At 36.8% G+C, this 18982-nt stretch overlaps 3 protein-coding genes and 1 pseudogene across 3 annotated transcripts; 3 read left to right on the top strand and 1 right to left on the bottom strand.

Annotated features, from left to right (window-relative positions):
* The first annotated feature begins 556 nt into the window (after positions 1-556).
* LOC125581431 lies at positions 557-1482 on the top strand (annotated as a pseudogene).
* A 340-nt stretch (positions 1483-1822) lies between these two features.
* Positions 1823-6837, bottom strand: LOC106380801 (PH, RCC1 and FYVE domains-containing protein 1). The gene is made up of 9 exons (XM_013820630.3): positions 6421-6837; positions 5953-6039; positions 5719-5808; positions 5515-5595; positions 5184-5378; positions 3005-5110; positions 2710-2856; positions 2290-2618; positions 1823-2211 (listed from the first exon to the last, which is right to left on the bottom strand). Exons 1-9 carry the CDS (start codon positions 6487-6489, stop codon positions 2094-2096), a joined length of 3222 nt encoding a protein of 1073 aa, XP_013676084.2. The 5' UTR covers positions 6490-6837; the 3' UTR covers positions 1823-2093.
* Positions 6838-12528: 5691 nt separating this feature from the next.
* Positions 12529-13952, top strand: LOC106377812. Its single transcript, XM_048746846.1, has one exon. It carries the CDS (start codon positions 12763-12765, stop codon positions 13435-13437), a length of 675 nt encoding a protein of 224 aa, XP_048602803.1. The 5' UTR covers positions 12529-12762; the 3' UTR covers positions 13438-13952.
* Positions 13953-14100: 148 nt separating this feature from the next.
* Positions 14101-18260, top strand: LOC106379227. Its single transcript, XM_048746845.1, has one exon. It carries the CDS (start codon positions 17586-17588, stop codon positions 18258-18260), a length of 675 nt encoding a protein of 224 aa, XP_048602802.1. The 5' UTR covers positions 14101-17585.
* The last annotated feature ends 722 nt before the right edge of the window (positions 18261-18982 follow it).

The following is an 18982-nucleotide window of genomic DNA, read 5'->3' as shown; positions in this document are numbered from 1 at the left end:
AGATGTTTTTGAAAAAGTTGATAAAAAAAGTTAATGAAAAAAAAAAGATTTAAAACAATATGAAAAACTAAACAATGATTGTATACATCAAAATGTATGAGTTTCTACTCTCATAGAAAAATATTTATTAATATCTATGCTATTGTTTTTAAAAATACCATTAGTTAATCAATTGTAAATTTTATAAATTGATTCGAAATGGTATTATATGAATTGTTATATACAAATAAAACTACTGGGTGCAGTGTTATCTATATACTATTTTAATATATTTTTATAATATAATAAACTAAAGTTAAAGAAAAAATAAAAGGTAATAGTAGATATTTTTTGTTTGAAAATAAGGTAATAGTAGATTTAAACCTTAAATATAAAAAAAAAAGATTTAAACCTTAAATATAAAGTCAAAGTTTGATGATACAAGCTGGCAAAAAGTTAAAGAAAAAAAATAACCCTTAATTAGTGTTAAGGCATAACTTTTAAAAATAAAAAAAACTCAAATTTAAGGCATAACTTTATTCTGGTCGGGGAGAAACTCTTGCAGCTGCGACAAGAAATGGACGCGACGATAGGAAAGTTTTCGATTCGTCTCCGGCTTCTTCTCCGGCGCTGCCTCTGGCTCCGCCGATGTGGTTCCCCTTGTGCGACACCGACATCATCTCGGTAACTTTATATGATTCTCGCCTTTGTTGTTCGCTGGTCAAAATCCACGCATAGACAACCTCTACATCACGAATGTTTTACAGATTTTTTTGTAGTGTTTAACTTGTAAGGCGTTTTTTCCATTCATTCTCAGGAGATGATGTGAAAGAAAGAGCTTGCAGAGGCTCAGAAAGGCCAAGACGAAGGGCTTAAAAAGGAATGCATCATGCGTCTTTCATGGGCTCTTGTTCATTCAAAGACGCCTGCTGATATACAGCGTGGGATCTCAATGCTTGAAGGTATTAAAATCTTTTTTAAAAAAAAAAAAAAAAATTAAGTTCTTAAGAAATGTTGTCTATATAGCCTTCGAAATTTTAGATATGGTCCTGATCACAGCAATATGTTTTTGCTTTGCTTTGCAGCTTCGGTGGTTAGTGATACGAGTCCAATGAATCTATAGAGGGAGAAGCTATATCTCGTTGCTCTTGCTTACTATCGAAGCGCGACTTTTTCAAGAAGCGGGAAGGGAATGTATAGAACGGTGTTTGGAGGTTTGATCATCTTATCCATATGGATAGTCAAGAATTTTTTATTGTTGTGATGTATTCATGGATGCTTTTTAGGTCGAACCAGAGTGGGGACAGGCTCAGACGCTAAAGACGGCTATAGAGGACCGTATTGTGAAAGGTAAACAACCACTGATGGAACTCTTGTGCTCATCCATAAAATCACCATTTACATTTTTTTTTTTTGTAAGCAGATGGTGTTATTGGTCGTTGGAATTGCTGATGTACTGCTGTTGGGGTTGTTGCTGGTATTGCCGCAGCCTTACTACGCTGAGGTGGAGAGAAAGAAGAAGAAACCGTACATATGCGCATGATTCCTGTTCTTTGATTTGATGGCTGGAAGAATTGTTAAAAACAAATGACTGTAATTCTAGTTTACTATGAATACATAAAAACACTACTGATCATACATACAGAAACTTTAGTATTACTTCAGCAGAAATTAGAAGAAATGCTACTCTTATCAGGTTTTAATTTCAGTATGAACTCTAGATTCCTACATGTCCTAGCAAGGCTAGAAGAAAAGCCACTTGAACCAGTCACTGCTTTGCTCTATGCCCTCAACTTCATGTCCTCTTTTCAATCTGAATCCTTTATTTATGTGTGATTGCATCAAACACTTGAACCAGTCACTGCTTTGCCACGTTGATCCTTATAATCAATCTGTCTTACAAATACTCTTCTCTTCACAAAGAATATACAAACCTTCTCACAACAAAATCCACACAAATCCCCCAAAACTACAACGTAAGAAGCACGTCAACACTTTAAAAACATCTAATTTTCTCTCTATATATATGTTATAAACCTGTTGTTATATCCCGAGATTCCTGCACTCACCTGACTCGGGCGTGGAAGAAAAATAAGAGAAGTGGTTAAAGAGTTTCAGCGAGGCATTTCCTCACTGGATTTGTCAACGATTCGTACATTGTATTGTTCATAAACTCTCCCTCTGTTATCTGCCCACCACTGTTCCGCTTGTTTCTCACTAAACTTTTTTCGGCTGTTATCCAAAACAAAACGGTCAAGCAAAATAACTGACTGTTTCTTTTTTAGGCGCAAATAAGATTGTGATTGTTACCTGAAACGGACACGTTTGAGGTCTCTAGCACCTCCGGCTAAGGCTGTTAGAGTGATGTAGACACCAGGCTCGTCTTGTTCAACCCATTCCTTCTCGTTCTGTGCTTCATTCGTTGCTTCACCGTTACCAAACACAGGTGTAATGGTCCCATTAGAAAACATTGGGGTATTTAATCCATTTGGCTCGGACTCTTGACTGTTTGGTCGGTTTAAGATATTAAAAGGGTCAATGCGACCAGGGCTGGAACAAAATGAATTAAGAGACGAAGGAGACTTTATAGCTCGAGCTGGAGCTGAGCCAACGGGTAATCTTTCAGCCATGTCTTTTAGCTGCATAGTTTCGTTGATGCTTATAATCAGTCATAAGAAATAATTAGTGATTGCATAAACCACTCTTTATATTTGAGTTTTGAAATTTTACTTGAGCGGTAAGTGATTTGATCACTTCTTTTGCTGCTTTGCATCTTGTGGTTTCTTCGCTAGCGATTGCCAACGCCTCTTTGAGCTGCTTGGCTGTTCTTTCCAGCTCAACTTCTTGGAATTGGGCCTTCCTTGTAAGACTTTCAACCTGATCATCTACTTGTTAGCAAAGAACATAAAGAGAAACTGAGGCAGTAATTAAAATTAGTGGCAGCCAAGTACGCTTCAAATAGCATGATCTCATTAACATATTAAGATCCAGAAAAAAAACAAAAGATGGTCGAGAGGAAGCTTACTTGAGATCTTAGCTTAACAACCTCTTGGCTGAGATTATCACTGGTTCTCTTAGTATCATCCACCACAATTCTTGGTGTGGTTAGTCCTGAAAGAGTGGGAGTTGGTGTTGTTGAACGAGGTGGACTGGGACGTTTTGATACTGGAGAAGTTGCCCGAGACACAATTCGAGAACCAGGAACAGAAGCTGAGAAGAACTTTTTTGAAGCTCCAAATACCGGATTGAAAGTTTTGACTATGTTAAGCGCACCCCGTTGAGAGCTTCTACTTGGCGAGACACGGCTAATATTGAATTCGTATTTCTTGTTCTTCTTATGTCGATTGTCCACTTGTTTCATGGAGTCCATCAGTGAAAATCTAGCCAACTGTCCGTCGGATCTAGAATCCAACTTGTCGTCTTTGTATATGGGATCTGATCCCTGGTTAATGCTTCCTCTTCTACTCAGAGAAGAATGCGAAGATGAATCAGTTTCCATGGTCTTTTTCAATTTGTTAAAGCACTTGTCACACACTCGATATGGTTTGTTCGGGTTCGGCGCCATACAAGCCTTCAGCGACTTTTTGTTAGTGCACGAGTGGCAAAACACTAGTCCGCAGTTATAGCAGTTGTGTCTCTTTCTCTTGAAATTGAAGGGCTGACGGCAACCTGAACACATGGACTGATCCATCCCTGATGCCCATCTGTGAATGCAGACAGCTGCTGTGAAGTTAGTGCCACAGGCAATACTTTTCACCTGTTTATCCTTAAGCGACTCTACCAATGTAGGGGAGTTTCTATCATCTACATCCCCATGACCTAGTCTACCATTTGATCCCTTTCCCCAGGTGTAAACCTCTGTCTTCGCAGTTAAGACTGCAACATGATAAGCACCGCAGGCAATCTCTTCGACAGAACTCTTGTGAAGTTTACCTTCGACACGGTTTGGGACTTTTCCATCTGCATGTGAGTTTCCCAGCTGACCATAGACAGGACTGCCCATAGTATAGACTTCGCCTGATGTTGTCAGTGCAACCGTTAAACTGTGCCCACATGCCACTTGACAAAAATTGGGTTCAACAAGAGCAGCAACACAGGTAGGCACAAGTTTTGGTTCTTTATTGCCATGACCAAGACGACACTTATCGCCATCACCCCATGTGAAGAGCTTCCCAGAAGAGCAATTACTCGAGCTCGAGCACCCAACCATGACTTCCACAACTGCTGCTGTGTGCCATACACCACAGGCTGCCCGGACAGTGCGAAGACCTTTCAAAGAGTCAACCTCCCGAGGTGTGAAAACACTTTTCCTGTCCCCGTGGCCCAAAACACCAAAGGTCCCATCACCGAAAGTAAACAACTGCCCAGCAGAGGTCACAACTGCTGTGTGATAAGGTCCACAAGCGATGGATGATACATGTATCCCTTCCAGTAGAAAGTTAACCCTTTTAGGGACCCAGTGACTGACTTCATTTCCATGTCCAAGAACACCAAAATCTCCTTTTCCCCAGGTATACAAATCCCCCGATAGAGTAACTGCGCAGCTATGGAACTCTCCACAAGCTACAAGCTCAATATTTGTGGTGTTAAGTGCATCGATTAGCTTTGGATTTTGAATATTGGAGTCAACACCATGGCCAAGCCTACCTTCAGACTCCTCTCCCCAAGAAAAACTCTCTCCTTGTTTTGTCACAAGGACAGCATGCTGTCCACCACAAGCAATATTTTGGACGTCAAGTACTATTGTAGATTCTACGGCTTTTGGCAATAAGGAATCCATTTTTATGTCTAACGAACTTCCAACTCGACGGTTTCCACCACCCAAAACACCTTCTCCTATGCCTTCTCCCCAGATGAAAACCTCTCCTAACGCATCTCCATCATCGTGACCAGAGCCGTGGCTCGAGGAACTAACAGCACTTGACATACTAACTCTAAAAGCATCCATGCCCGTACCCCTCATATGTCCATGCATACTATCTGAGCCTCCAGAATGAACTGAAATAGTTCCAGAATCTGAGGGATAAAATCTTTTTGGAGGAACTGCATATAATGCCATGTCCGACAATGCCTTGTCCAGCTTAGGCGGGCTCTCAAATGGACTGTGAATGCGAAGGTGATCAGAACCATCCTGAAAGATAAATGAAGACGTCTTTAGTGTTGAAATGCACAAAAGTGTGTACACGGAAAACTTTTTCTAGAACCTTCTGCAAACTGTCATTGCTGCTAAATGGAGAGTGCAAAGGAGAGCTTCTCCGGGTATATGTCCTTGGGCTGTTAGCTTCAGACGGTGTCCCATCACTTCTTGATTCAGTCCTCCTATTTCTTTGATGGCAACGCGAAATCAAGGCTTTAAGACCACTAAACCACACCTCAGCCTCATCTTTATCCTTGCAGATCTACCAAAAAAAAATCCTACCACCATATTAACTAACCTTGAAAACCACAGTGACATTTCGGATGACAGAGTGATTGTTTTATATCAGAAGCGGAAAAAAAAAAGTAAATGACTAAATGGTTTAAGAAAAATCTCACCACATCCAAAGACCTCTCGCTGTATATTAGTGAAAAAGACTGATATTCCTTCTCGGGACGAGGATACCTTTGAAAAATAGGCTACAAGAGAGCCACAAATGATATCAGAATAAGATCGACGTAAAAGATAGGTGAGGCACATGGAAAGTTGCATAAAAGACCATAAAGAGAGAGGGAAAGAACGAAACACGGCTCTCAGCTTACAGTGCGTTGTCCAGATATGATCCTAGAAACATGGCTTAGCTTCAGATGTTTCTCCTCCTTTCCGGAGAACCATATCAAAACAGTTTCATCCTGAAATTCACAGGCAAACTATCTCTTAAAACACCAAACAATGAGCTACATGTAAGTTAAGTTATGAAAAAAAAAAAAAAAAGCATATCACCGTAGAGCACTGCTGGCGATAGATTTAAGTAAATAAAACCGAAAACTGCTTACATTTGAAAGGCGAAAAGGGCAGAACTTAGGCTTCCCTCTTCTTCCATACTTTAGCAAGTAAGCTCCCTTCTTCAGAGCAATGATTGCCTGAGTCAGTCAAATAGCATATAAATCCATAAGCAAAAAAAAATAGGTGAATCTTTTGCAACAGAGACTTCATCTCAGCAAATAACAATAAATATAAAAGACATTCAACAACTCTAGCTCCATATGATAAATGAATCTCATAAAACTCCAAGCTGATTCCACAAACACGAGTCGAGGATTAAGCTGCGTTAAGTACAAATAGCTTGAATCAAGCTGCGTTAAGTACAAATACGAGTCGAGGATTAAGCTACAATTCATATGAAATCGAAGATAGGTGTATCTGCGGAAGGATTCGCCTAGGCAGCAGCAACAAACACTCGTCTCTAACCTAAGAGCTATATAGCAAGAATCGAAATGGAGGAAGGAGATAAAACAAACAACCTGCTCGATATCTCTCTCGACGGGAACAGCTCTGCTAAGATCCGACGCCATCCTCCCGTTTCTCGACATACACAAGCTGAAATCTCCAATTTGCTGAGATTCTGAAGACTAATCTACACATTCACGGGGTTCATCTCGATGATCGTCGGCTCTCGGAAGAAGCAGCTCCCGAAACCGTTTGCTTCCCTCTGATTAACGGAGAAGCAATCGAAACAGCTCGAGTGATAGACGCCGTCCAAGCAAGAGGAATCGGAGCTCTTGTAGGTGCTGCAAGACGCGAGAGAGGAAGTGTAGAATCTAGAGAAGACGATGATCTTCTTCTTCTTCTTCTTCTGTTACGCACTTTAGAGGGATGGAGAGAAAGCAAAAGGAGAGAAACAAATCACTCTTCTTCTTTTTTTCGCTTCCTTTCTTTTTTTTTTTTTTTTTTTTGCTTAAGGGTCTAAGTCAATCATTTAACTTGTGTTAAGAAGACTTAACTCATACTATTTACATTATAGATTATAGATTATAGATTATATAAATTTTGAGAAAAAAAATTAGTAAGAATTTGTGTTAGTCAGTAGTTGAATTTCAACGTTTTAGTTCAATTTGTATATCTTCAGATAGTGACCCAAATACAAATTGAAGTGTTGTGGATATTTTATTTTTATAAGAAAACTTTTACTAATATAAACTAGAGAATTTTAACAAATATTTAAAGAAAAACAGCACCAACCTGTGTGTGTGTGTATCTGTATTAATGGGGTTTATGTGTATATCTTCTGAAACAAAATCGGCGTGAATAAGGCCCGTGTCATTAAGCTATAGTTATTTTGGACACGTTAGCCTACATCATCCTTCCGGTTGAAGGCCCGTTTAATGATTTTTTTATATTTGCCCGTTTATAGATTTTGACGCATCTATTTTATTAAAACAAAATAGAAAGTACACTTATAAATTAATTTTTAGTTTTTAAATTTATTTACATCTTAATGCTACTGAACTAATAAATTTATCTACTTTTTACTATTCTTGTCTTTTATAGTTTAATGAACGAATTTTCCTAAAATGAAATAAACAGATTATGTCCTACTTATTTAAGGAATACTTCTTATAATCAAGCTAAATAATAAATTACACTTAATCAATACTAAAAATTATAACAAAATTTTCATTATACAGACTGGTTATTTTTTATTATGGTATATTAATTATGTCAAAAAACATAAAAAATGTTATAAAAAATACATAATATAAAACACACAAAATTATAAATAATATATATATTCGATTATTTAATCGTATAAATCAAATATAAACATAGACAGCATTTTTATTTTACCCTAATTTTTTATTCATAAAAAATACATTTACACCAACACACGAGTTATATTTTAAAAATATGGGTGAAATAATTGACGGATCAAAAAATAAAATAAAATTATTCACAATAGATTATAAATTTATGGGTTTAGAAATATATTAAACAATTATTTAATACATATCAATTTTATAAATATATATTACCATTTATATAAGATAATTTTTTAAAAAATAAAAATAAAAAAGAATATCTATTCTAGTGTATATTAATACTTTTTAGGTCTAAATGTATATATATTATTATTTGATGCTCATGTATATGTGTCCAAATTTCTCTTTAAAAATTGTCTGTTTGAAAGCTATAAACTAATTAAAAATTAGATTAAACTAAATTTAAGAACCAAGATAAAGCCTTTCACCGTTTCTCCATTTAATCAAATATGCACTACAAGAAAACAGGGGGATTCTGATGGCCGAAATCGTCAGAAATTCGTCGGAATAGACCGATTCCGACGAATTTCTGACGAACCAGTCCGTCGGTATCTTTTTGTCGGAAAAAAAGTATTCGTCGGAATTTCGTCAGACCTTCCGACGACTTTCTGACGAATACCGAGAAACGTCATTCTGACGAAATTCCGACGATATTCCGATGCGGACACACGAGACCAGAGTTCATCGGAAAAACTATATACCGACGGAGAACGTTCCTCGGACTATTCCGACGAACGTAGTCCTCGGAAATTACCCACGGACTATGGTTCGTCGGAATATACCGACGGACAATGGTTCGTCGGTATTTTTCGAGGAATCCTCTCCGTCGGTATTTTTCGACGAATCATAGTCCGTCGGTATATTCCGACGCCCACAATTCGTCGAAATATATCAATTTTAAAAACAAATTAATTTTGCATTTTTATATTTTTTATATTAAAAATTAATTAATAAATAAATAAAATCAAAATTAATTAATAAATAAATAAAATATGAAATTTAAAACTAATAATATTATAGAATTTAAATTCATACAAACCGAAATAGAAAAAAAACATTCAAAAAGTTTAAAATTCATACAAACCGAAATAGAAAAAAAAACATTCATAAAGTTTTAAAAAGCAGAAAAAAACTAAGAACTCGAAGACATCAAACGATCTAGCTTCTGCATTATCTCGGTGTTGAACTTCTTCTGGGATGCCAACTCAGCAAGGATAGTGGCATTCTCCGAACGGATAGTGGCATTCTCAGAAAGGATAGTGGTGTTCTGCTCCTCCAATGCCCCAATCCGTTCATCTTTGTCATGTAGTTCCTCGAGAATCATGAGATCGGCATACGGAGCTTGCGAAGAAGATGCTGGATACGAAGAAGCACGGTGGACCAACCCAACTAAACGGCCTCCTTTCCTTTTAGGAACCGCCTACAAAAATATTTAAAGTTAGTAAATAGGGACAAGTTAGTAATCGACATTATAAAAAAATTATATTAATAAAAAAATTACTTTTTCAACCATCTCATTTATTTGCAATAGAGACAAGTTGGTTGAAGCTCTCGTAGAATCGCCGTCATCAGAGAGAGGCTGAGATTGAGATACTATTTCAGCTTCCACCAAATCAACGACACCTTTGATCACGAGGTCCTGAATTTGACCCGTCTTCTTGTTAGTGTGAGCCACCTTAATGAGTTGGAGACGATCAACGAGATTACCGTCATTTGCTTCGATCTAAAAAAGCCGTCATTATTAGCCAAGGAATATATTAAATATTTATTTAAAAAATATAAAGATAAATAATAATAAAAAACTTACAAGTTCATCCTCCTTAGTAGACATAGAGCAAGCGCCGAGGTGTGCACATACATACCTTTCCCGCCACGATCGCTCTTCCGGTTCTTGGAGTTCCTAGCAGACGTCTCTGCAGTTTCTTCCTTCTCCCAATGAGCTATCAACTGCTGCCACACCGTCCCGTTGATGAACCGTGGCCTCTTGTTCTTCTGCCAAACTGTCTTCCACGCGTTTATCTGCTTCGTATAAGAGTCCATGGCCTTTTCGTTGAATTTCTTACGGACTGTTTCCGTGAGATCGGAGTGCCAGTTGAACTCTTGCTACAAAACAAACATAATTTAATAAGTGAATATATTTAAAAAAATATAAATACTTTAAAAAATGAAGAGTTACTACCGTAAACTGACGAAACCACAACCCTCGTTCGTCGGAAGGGATCACACTCCACTTTGAATATCCAAAACGGAGCATGGAGTACATCATCTGGTTGATGCTCCTGCTAATGTCATTTCTCGACTTGGTGAACCTTTAAAAAAATACAAGTTAGCACGTTAATTAATGAAAAAAAACATAATGCTACAAATAAAAAAAATACTAACCAAGTGCTATGTCCTCGTCGTGGGTTGGGTTGGCGAACCGGGAGATGCTCTCGACCTGGTTGTTGAACCAATAGTTCAACTGGCATGACCCCCGGATCATGTTGAGCAGCAATGGGAGGGGCAGCGGGAGCTGGAGCGGGAGCTGGAGCGGGAGCTGGAGCGGGAGCTGGAGCGGGAGCTGGAGCGGGAGCTGGAGCGAGAGCTGGAGCGGGAGCTGGAGCGGGAGCTGGAGCGGGAATATATGCGGAAACCGAGTTTTGTTCGTGAGACGATCCCGATGCACGGGAACTGCTCACCGAACTACGTCGAAGATGGGCAACGGGGCGGGGTGCATCCTCAGACCTAAAAAAAAATTAATACATCAAAAATCTTTTCTAATTTTTTCTATTTTTAATGTTTACATTTATATATTTACAAAAGATTTTATAAACGTTTTTTAAAAAATAGAAAAAATTACTGGAAACTTACATTTATACATAGTTTATTACTGGAAACTTATAAAAAATTATAAAAAATTTAAATTTTTTTATTATACATGATTTATATGTATATATATGTATACACAATTATAAAAAATTTATAAATATAGAAAAATGTTGTTAAATATTTTTAAAAAATTTTAAAAACGTTTTATTATACATGGTTTATTACTGGAAACTTATAAAAAATTATAAAAAAAATTAAAAAATTTATTATACATGATTTTTATATATATATATGTATACAAAAATATAAAAAAATTATAAATATAGAAAAATGTTGTTAAATATTTTTAAAAAAATTTAAAAACGTTTTACTATACATAGTTTATTACTGGAAACTTGAAAAACGTTTTTAAAAATCAAAAAATGTTTTAAAAATAGTAAAACGTTTTGAATTTTAACAAAGAAAAAAATTCCAAAAATAACTAAAACAACAATCCTAACTTATATATCCTAAACTATCCATTCAATCCTAAAATTTTCAATCAAACAACCTAAAATCCGAGATCTAACTTCCAAAACCCTAAACAATTGAGATAAAACAAGGTTTGAGACGATTCTTACATGATTTGGGGTTTGGGGAAGAGATATGAGGGTGAGAAGAGGATTCGCCGGTGATGGGAGCTCGAGAATGGCCGGAATCGCCGTGAGAGAGAGAGAAATCGCGGAAGAGGAAGCTTAAGAGAGAGAGGCGGAAATAAAGAAGAAGGAAGAAAAAGGGTTATTATATCTGACGTTTCCGACGGACACGGGTTCGTCAGTATTCCGTCGGTATAATTAAAAATATACCAATTGGCGATTCGCAAAAATTTTCACGCGGTTTGGTTCTCCCGGACAAATTGGAATTCCGACGGAATGTGTCCGTCAGTATATTCCGACGGAATACTGACACCTTTTCCGACGGAATTCCGACGACTTAGTGTTTAGGGTGTTGATTACAAGTTTCTAAATGCAAAATCCAAATCTTTGATAATATATATAGTATTTGCATAAAGATTTAACAATAAAAATGTTTTTATAACACGATTTTACACAACAACATTTTTTGTAGGGTAAGATTATTTGAATATGATTGTATAAGTATATGAGTGTTAAGATGAGATGTTATGAAAACAATGATATGCATACATAAATATTTTAATGAGTTGTTATATTTGAACGGTTGCGATCTAATACTATGATTGAAATTTTTTATGATTGAAATTTTTTAGAAACACATGTCGTCTGTAATTCGTCGGTATATTCCGACGAATTACCGACGATATTTCCAAACTTCAATGAAACCCTTGGTCGTCGGTATATTGCGAGGGATTTCCGACGGAATTCCGACGACTTCAAAGTTTTGGTTTTCGTCGGAAATTGGTCGGCAATCCGTCACAAACGTCCGACGACATTGAAGTCCGTCGGAACCTCCGTCGGAATTCGGCGTGTTTTCTTGTAATGATGGGATCTCTAGTTTGAAACTATATTTTGGGCGGGGGGTAAAATTTGGTATGAAAACATGATAAAATGATGTATAAAGTTTCAATAATTTGGACCCTTGTGAAACATAAGTTAACCGTCGCTCGTTCAAGTTGTTTTCTTTTAAAGTGAAATACAAAGGCGACATGTGAAGCATGAGATTTCGAAAAGGTTAAATGTACACTAAACCATAATTTGGATATGTTTAATGATTATGGGCAATATGAACAGAGATAAGGGACTACGTATCTGGACCATTGTATAATTACTCCCTTCGGTACAGTCGTCATGAAATAAGACACGAGATCAACGTGCTGTAATGAGAGTACAAGATATTCAAACAAATTAATATAATATTTAATACCAGTTTCTGTGTATTTCGAATTAAAACATTATAAAATGCAATTAAAACAAAAAAAAATGTGAAAAAGATTCATCTATGGAATTATAATATAGCCTCAAACAAAGAGAGAGGAGGAGGATCAAATATTCAAAGCCGAGAGGATTAAAGAACCGACATGATAAAATCATATGTAGAAGCAAATCTTGGAGTGTTTGACCACTTCCAAAGTCAACTCTCCTTCAAGTGGGTTACCTTTTTAACTACAAACAAAACACAAAGAACATAAAGACTAATCCCTACCTCTCTATAAATCATTCCACGACAAGTCATAACTTTCCAGCTTGAATACAAATCTCTCTATTTCTCTGCAAAAAAAAAATGGCAAAATGTCTCATCAATTCTTGTATCCCTATCCTCCGTAGACGCCAAGCAATAGTCACGCTAGTTTTCTTTGAGCAAGGATCCACCAAAACCCTATGTGACTCAAAGAAACACGTCGCCGGAGAAATCATGTTCGAGTTTCCCGATCAAATCGTGTGCCATGCAGATTCATTCTTCATCGGCCGTCCCGTTCCAGCTCTAGCCATGGACGACTATCTACTCCCAGGTCAAACCTATTTCGTTTTACCGATCGAACGTTTCGCTTATAAAATCTTAACCACTTCGTGTCTCTCCATCTTCAACTCTAATAATGGTGAAAAAGTTCCGTCTACTAGTCAACCAACGTTGAATTTCACCGCCCCGTCGAGTCCACCACCGTTCGAGTATTCTAAGGGAGTAAACGGGAAGGTTTTGATAAAAGTTTCTCCTGTTTTTATCATGAGTCTTATATGTAAAAACAGAAACATGTGCAGCAAAGGAGAGGCGATAATAGATTGTGGTGAGAGCAGTGAGCTTTGTAATTCTCCCGAGCTAAAGAAGCAGTATGATCAGCTTGTGGGAACGAGAGAACACATATGGTCACCGAAGTTGCAGACGATCTCCGAGCATGAGATTAGGGTCTCTCCATTAAGGTTCTTGGGGATTATTCGAAGGCAACAAGAAGTGAAATGATTATTAGCAGGGAGAATTTTTTGGACCGCTGACTTCACGCATGTGGGTAGTTGGATTTGGAGGCGCCTTGTGAAGCTAAGGCATTTGGCAAAGCCTCGCATCCTTTGTCACGTTAATTCAGGCGTCTTTGCGTCCTTTTTGCATGATAATTGGACGGAATTGGGGTCGCTCATTGACATCGTCGGATCTCTAGGCCCTCAGGTCTCGGGTATTCCAATTGACAGCTCTGTTTCTGAGGCCGTCTCCTTGGGCGCATGGAGAGAGTCTCGCAGTAGGAACCCAATTTTGAGAAGGCTTTTACAGTCCTTACCCACTCAGATTCCAGACATAAATTCACCTGAAAATGACTATTATATATGGAGAAACTCCCCTGATGATCCTCCGTCAGTCTTCTCAACTTCAAAGCTTTGGACTTCATTGAATCCCCCACCGCCGTTGGTTTCATGATATAAGGAAGTCTGGTTCAGTCAAAAAATCCCAAAACATTCTTTTATGGCTTGGCTCCTGCTAAAAGGCAGAATGCTAACAAGGGACAGGTTAAGATCATGGGGTCTCTAGGTTCCAGCAGAATGTCTTCTCTGTGGTCATGCGGCAGAGACGGCAAACCATCTGTTCTTTGATTGTCAATTCTCGACTGCAGTCTGGAATTTGTTGCTGGCGAGGGTTCGAATGGCTTACCCATCTACCTTACAACAAATTGTTCACTGGTTGTTAAATGTCACAGTAAGACCTCGGGTTAGAGCTATCTTGAAGTTGGTTTTTCAGGGGGCGATTTATTTCATTTGGAGAGAGAGGAACTCACGTTTACACTCGGGTGTGAACAAACCGGCCACCCAAATTGTAAAAGAGATTCATGTTCAAATCAGGGCGAAGCTGTTGGGAATGGATAAGGAAAACTCTCTATCTTATCAAGTTCGATCTCGTACTCAGGAATCTTTTATCTCCAGATGGTTCGATCAGCTTCAAGCGTGAAAGACTATCAAGCGTGAAAGACTATCAAGACTAACAAAGACACTGCCATAAATTTCTGCTTCACATGAGTTTCACCATATTTTGTGTTTTCGATTATGCTGTAGAAAAATGATGTAAACTTTCCCTTTTGGGTTCTTTTGGAAATGAAAAAAAAAAAAAAAAAACTTTCGATTTTTGAACTTATAGATGGAATTTGTTTGACAAAAAAAAAAGCTACGAAAAGTATTCGTACGTTCTTCTTTCGTAGTTGTTCTTTAGAACAAAAAAAAAAACAAAAATTGAAAGAGGAAACCAAGTTGCTTTGGTCTAGTGGTATAGGAGCTCCAGCTGGAGTGCCCGTTCCCTGCGTTCGAGCCTTGGCCACTGCAGAATTTACATGTGGGCTGCAGCACCCGAGACCGAAGACCGTTACACGGTGAGCCACATGGTGACGCCCTAGCAGCGTCCTTGCTCACTTCGGTCTCTAGTCTGGACCACCTCGGTAGGGCCAGGATACTCGGTTAGCAAAAAAAAAAAAAATTAGTGTGGTTAGTTAAATGTGCGGTTGGCATTGTTTGGTTGGTTACAAGTTAGTCCAAGTTGACAATTGCATGTTTTGTATTTATTTCCACAAAGTAAGACCATGATCATGGTAAGGGTCCTTAAGAAATTTTTTTTTTCTAAAAAAAAAAGAAAATTAAAAAATAAACCAATCGCGGGCTGCCACGTGTCGGTGGAGCCTGCAAACAGTGCGAAAACTTTCCAAATACCGATCTATATTTGGTGATTTTGGAGATTGGTTTTTAAAATTTTTGTGAGACCCACACGTAACTAATTCGTCGTTAAAAACCTAAATAAGAAACTTGGGATGTTCATGCTCTATCATATTAACTTAATTCGTCGTAACCTTTGAATACTTTATGGCTTCGGTTGATGGTCTTCCGAAATGAGAAGATGATCTGGTTTATTATTTTTTGTTCAGCATGAGAAGATATATTAAATAAAACGACTTATCTCCCAGGCCAGTTCTATGTATTGGATTGCCTTTAAAGAATAATTAAGATTAATTGTTATCCCATAAAAAGGAATAAAATTACAAAATATATTAAACTGGGTTTTGAACCCTTAACATACAATGTTATGAAGTTGTACATATTACTTCACTATAAGTTTGTATTTATGTAACGATGCCCTATAGAATTTGGGCTATAATAGTAAACCTAAATAGAATGAAGAGAAATGTAATAAGAAAAACGGAATGAAATAGAAAAATGAAAAAGATTCACTTCATTTGTTTCTATCATAATTGTTGTGGAATATTTTTATTTGCATTTTTAGTTCTTTTTAAATTAATTGAATATTCAATTTCATAGAATCAAGGGGATAAAGTAGATGGAATGAAATTAATGGAATCAGTATAAAAATTGAATATATTCATTATGTTCATTCAAAATCAAAATTATAAAGAAATGGTTTGGATGCTTTTCTTTGTATTTTTTTAGAATGGTTATGAAATTGATTGAATGAGTATTCTATTATATTCAATTTAAATTGTGAAATCAATTATAGAATTATTGGACTAAGTTATTCCATATCATTCTTTTCAAAAAAGAACAATCTAGTTGCAGCCAAATTTTTATATAGAAGTGATTATTCCATTTCATGAAACGGAAATCAAGTTGCAGCCTTGGTGTCTGAAAGTAGTGTTTTAACTTAACGCAGGCCATGTATCTCGTAATTCTTTGAATAATGATTGCCCCTTTAAATTTTCTCCATTGCGAATAAAATGTCAATTTATTTTTTTTGGGTCGAAAAATGTCATTTTATTGTCAACGCAGGTGGCTTTCTATTAGAGGGAAGGATACGTAAAGGGAAGGTTTCGCACTTGTTTCTATTTAATGTTTATCTACTTTCAAATGTCAACTAAACACTTTTACCAAAAAAGTTATCTGGATAAAATACCCGATTTGTAATTGGTTTGGGGCTTTTGGATTGTCCCTGCGGTTTAATACGTTTGAATTGGCTGTTCGAGCTCACGTAGGATGACTGACCTTTGTATGCCCTATCATGTGCATTTCAATCGCTATCATGTGCTTTTCACATGTTTATTAGAGACGCTAAAACGCATGCAATCCTCTGGTTATTGGCATATTCTCTTCAAATATAGAGTACAATATAGATGTATAGTGTGTTTTTTAAAACACACAAAGAAGATGATTTATATATGTCTTTCGTTTTAGAACCAAAATTATTAGAAGCAGTGATATAGAGATACTCATTGCATCCGAGTAATGCAATCTAGCTGATACAAATGCACTAGTAAGGAATTTTCGATGTACATTTTAGATTGACATGTCTAAATACAATCCAGAATTTTTTTAAATAGTAAAAATCGTGCATAAGTCTCAAACTGTGATAAGTTAATCCTAAGAGCATCATTTTACTACAAGTTTTTATGTAGAGATTGGGTTCTCTTCTTCTAATCCTTCCCAGCAAAGCCCAACTAGGCATTAAAATATGATAAAATGATGTATAAAGTTTCAATAATTTGGACCCTTGTGAAACATAAGTTAACCGTCGCTCGTTCAAGTTGTTTTCTTTTAAAGTGAAATACAAAGGCGACATGTGAAGCATGATATTTCGAAAAGGTTAAATGTACACTAAACCATAATTTGGATATGTTTAATGATTATGGGCAATATGAACAGAGATAAGGGACTACGTATCTGGACCATTGTATAATTACTCCCTTCGGTACAGTCGTCATGAAATAAGACACGAGATCAACGTGCTGTAATGAGAGTACAAGATATTCAAACAAATTAATATAATATTTAATACCAGTTTCTGTGTATTTCGAATTAAAACATTATAAAATGCAATTAAAACAAAAAAAAATGTGAAAAAAGATTCATCTATGGAATTATAATATAGCCTCAAACAAAGAGAGAGGAGGAGGATCAAATATTCAAAGCCGAGAGGATTAAAGAACCGACATGATAAAATCATATGTAGAAGCAAATCTTGGAGTGTTTGACCACTTCCAAAGTCAACTCTCCTTCAAGTGGGTTACCTTTTTAACTACAAACAAAACACAAAGAACATAAAGACTAATCCCTACCTCTCTATAAATCATTCCACGACAAGTCATAACTTTCCAGCTTGAATACAAATCTCTCTATTTCTCTGCAAAAAAAATGGCAAAATGTCTCATCAATTCTTGTATCCCTATCCTCCGTAGACGCCAAGCAATAGTCACGCTAGTTTTCTTTGAGCAAGGATCCACCAAAACCCTATGTGACTCAAAGAAACACGTCGCCGGAGAAATCATGTTCGAGTTTCCCGATCAAATCGTGTGCCATGCAGATTCATTCTTCATCGGCCGTCCCGTTCCAGCTCTAGCCATGGACGACTATCTACTCCCAGGTCAAACCTATTTCGTTTTACCGATAGAACGTTTCGCTTATAAAATCTTAACCACTTCGTGTCTCTCCATCTTCAACTCTAATAATGGTGAAAAAGTTCCGTCTACTAATCAACCAACGTTGAATTTCACCGCCCCGTCGAGTCCACCACCGTTCGAGTATTCTAAGGGAGTAAACGGGAAGGTTTTGATAAAAGTTTCTCCTGTTTTTATCATGAGTCTTATATGTAAAAACAGAAACATGTGCAGCAAAGGAGAGGCGATAATAGATTGTGGTGAGAGCAGTGAGCTTTGTAATTCTCCCGAGCTAAAGAAGCAGTATGATCAGCTTGTGGGAACGAGAGAACACATATGGTCACCGAAGTTGCAGACGATCTCGGAGCATGAGACTAGGGTTTCTCCATTAAGGTTCTTGGGGATTATTCGAAGGCAACAAGAAGTGAAATGATTAAGCTACGAAAAGTATTCATAGTTTTTATTTTCATAGTTCTTCTTTCGTACAGTTGTTCTTTAAAACAAAACGAAAAAAAAAAAAATTGAATGATAAGAAAGAAAGAAAAAAATTAGAGTGGTTAGTTAAATGTGTAGTTGGTATTGTTTGGTTGGTTACAACTTACAAGTTAGTCCAAGTTGACAATTGCATGTTCTGTATTATTTCCACAAAGTAACATATTAATTTGCGAGGTGCTCCACATACATATGAGGTGATATGATGATATATGGTTCGTTCATCCTTGACAATTCAACTCTGCTCGCACGTTAATTTGTTGTAACCTTTGAATACTTTATGGCTTCGCTTGATGGTCTTCAGAAATGAGAAGATGATTTGGTTTATTATTTTTTGTTGAGCATGAGAAGATATATTAAAGAAAACAACTAACGACTTATCTCCCAGGCCAGTTCTATGTATTGGATTGCCTTTAAAGAATAATAAAAACTGTTATCCCATAAATAGGAATAAAATTACAAAATACATTAACCTGGGTTTGAACCCTTAACATACAATGTTATAAAGTTGTACATATTACTTCATTATAAGTTTGTATTTATGTAACGTTAACGAGGCCCGGCCTACAGAATTTGGGCTATAATTGTAAACCTAAATAGAACGATGAGAAATGTAACAAGAAAAACGGAACGTAATAGAAAAATGAAAAAAATATTCGCTTC

This window comes from Brassica napus, chromosome C2 (assembly GCF_020379485.1).
Source record: "Brassica napus cultivar Da-Ae chromosome C2, Da-Ae, whole genome shotgun sequence".
Lineage (NCBI taxonomy): Eukaryota > Viridiplantae > Streptophyta > Magnoliopsida > Brassicales > Brassicaceae > Brassica > Brassica napus.
This window is presented reverse-complemented; position numbering and strand designations above follow the sequence as displayed.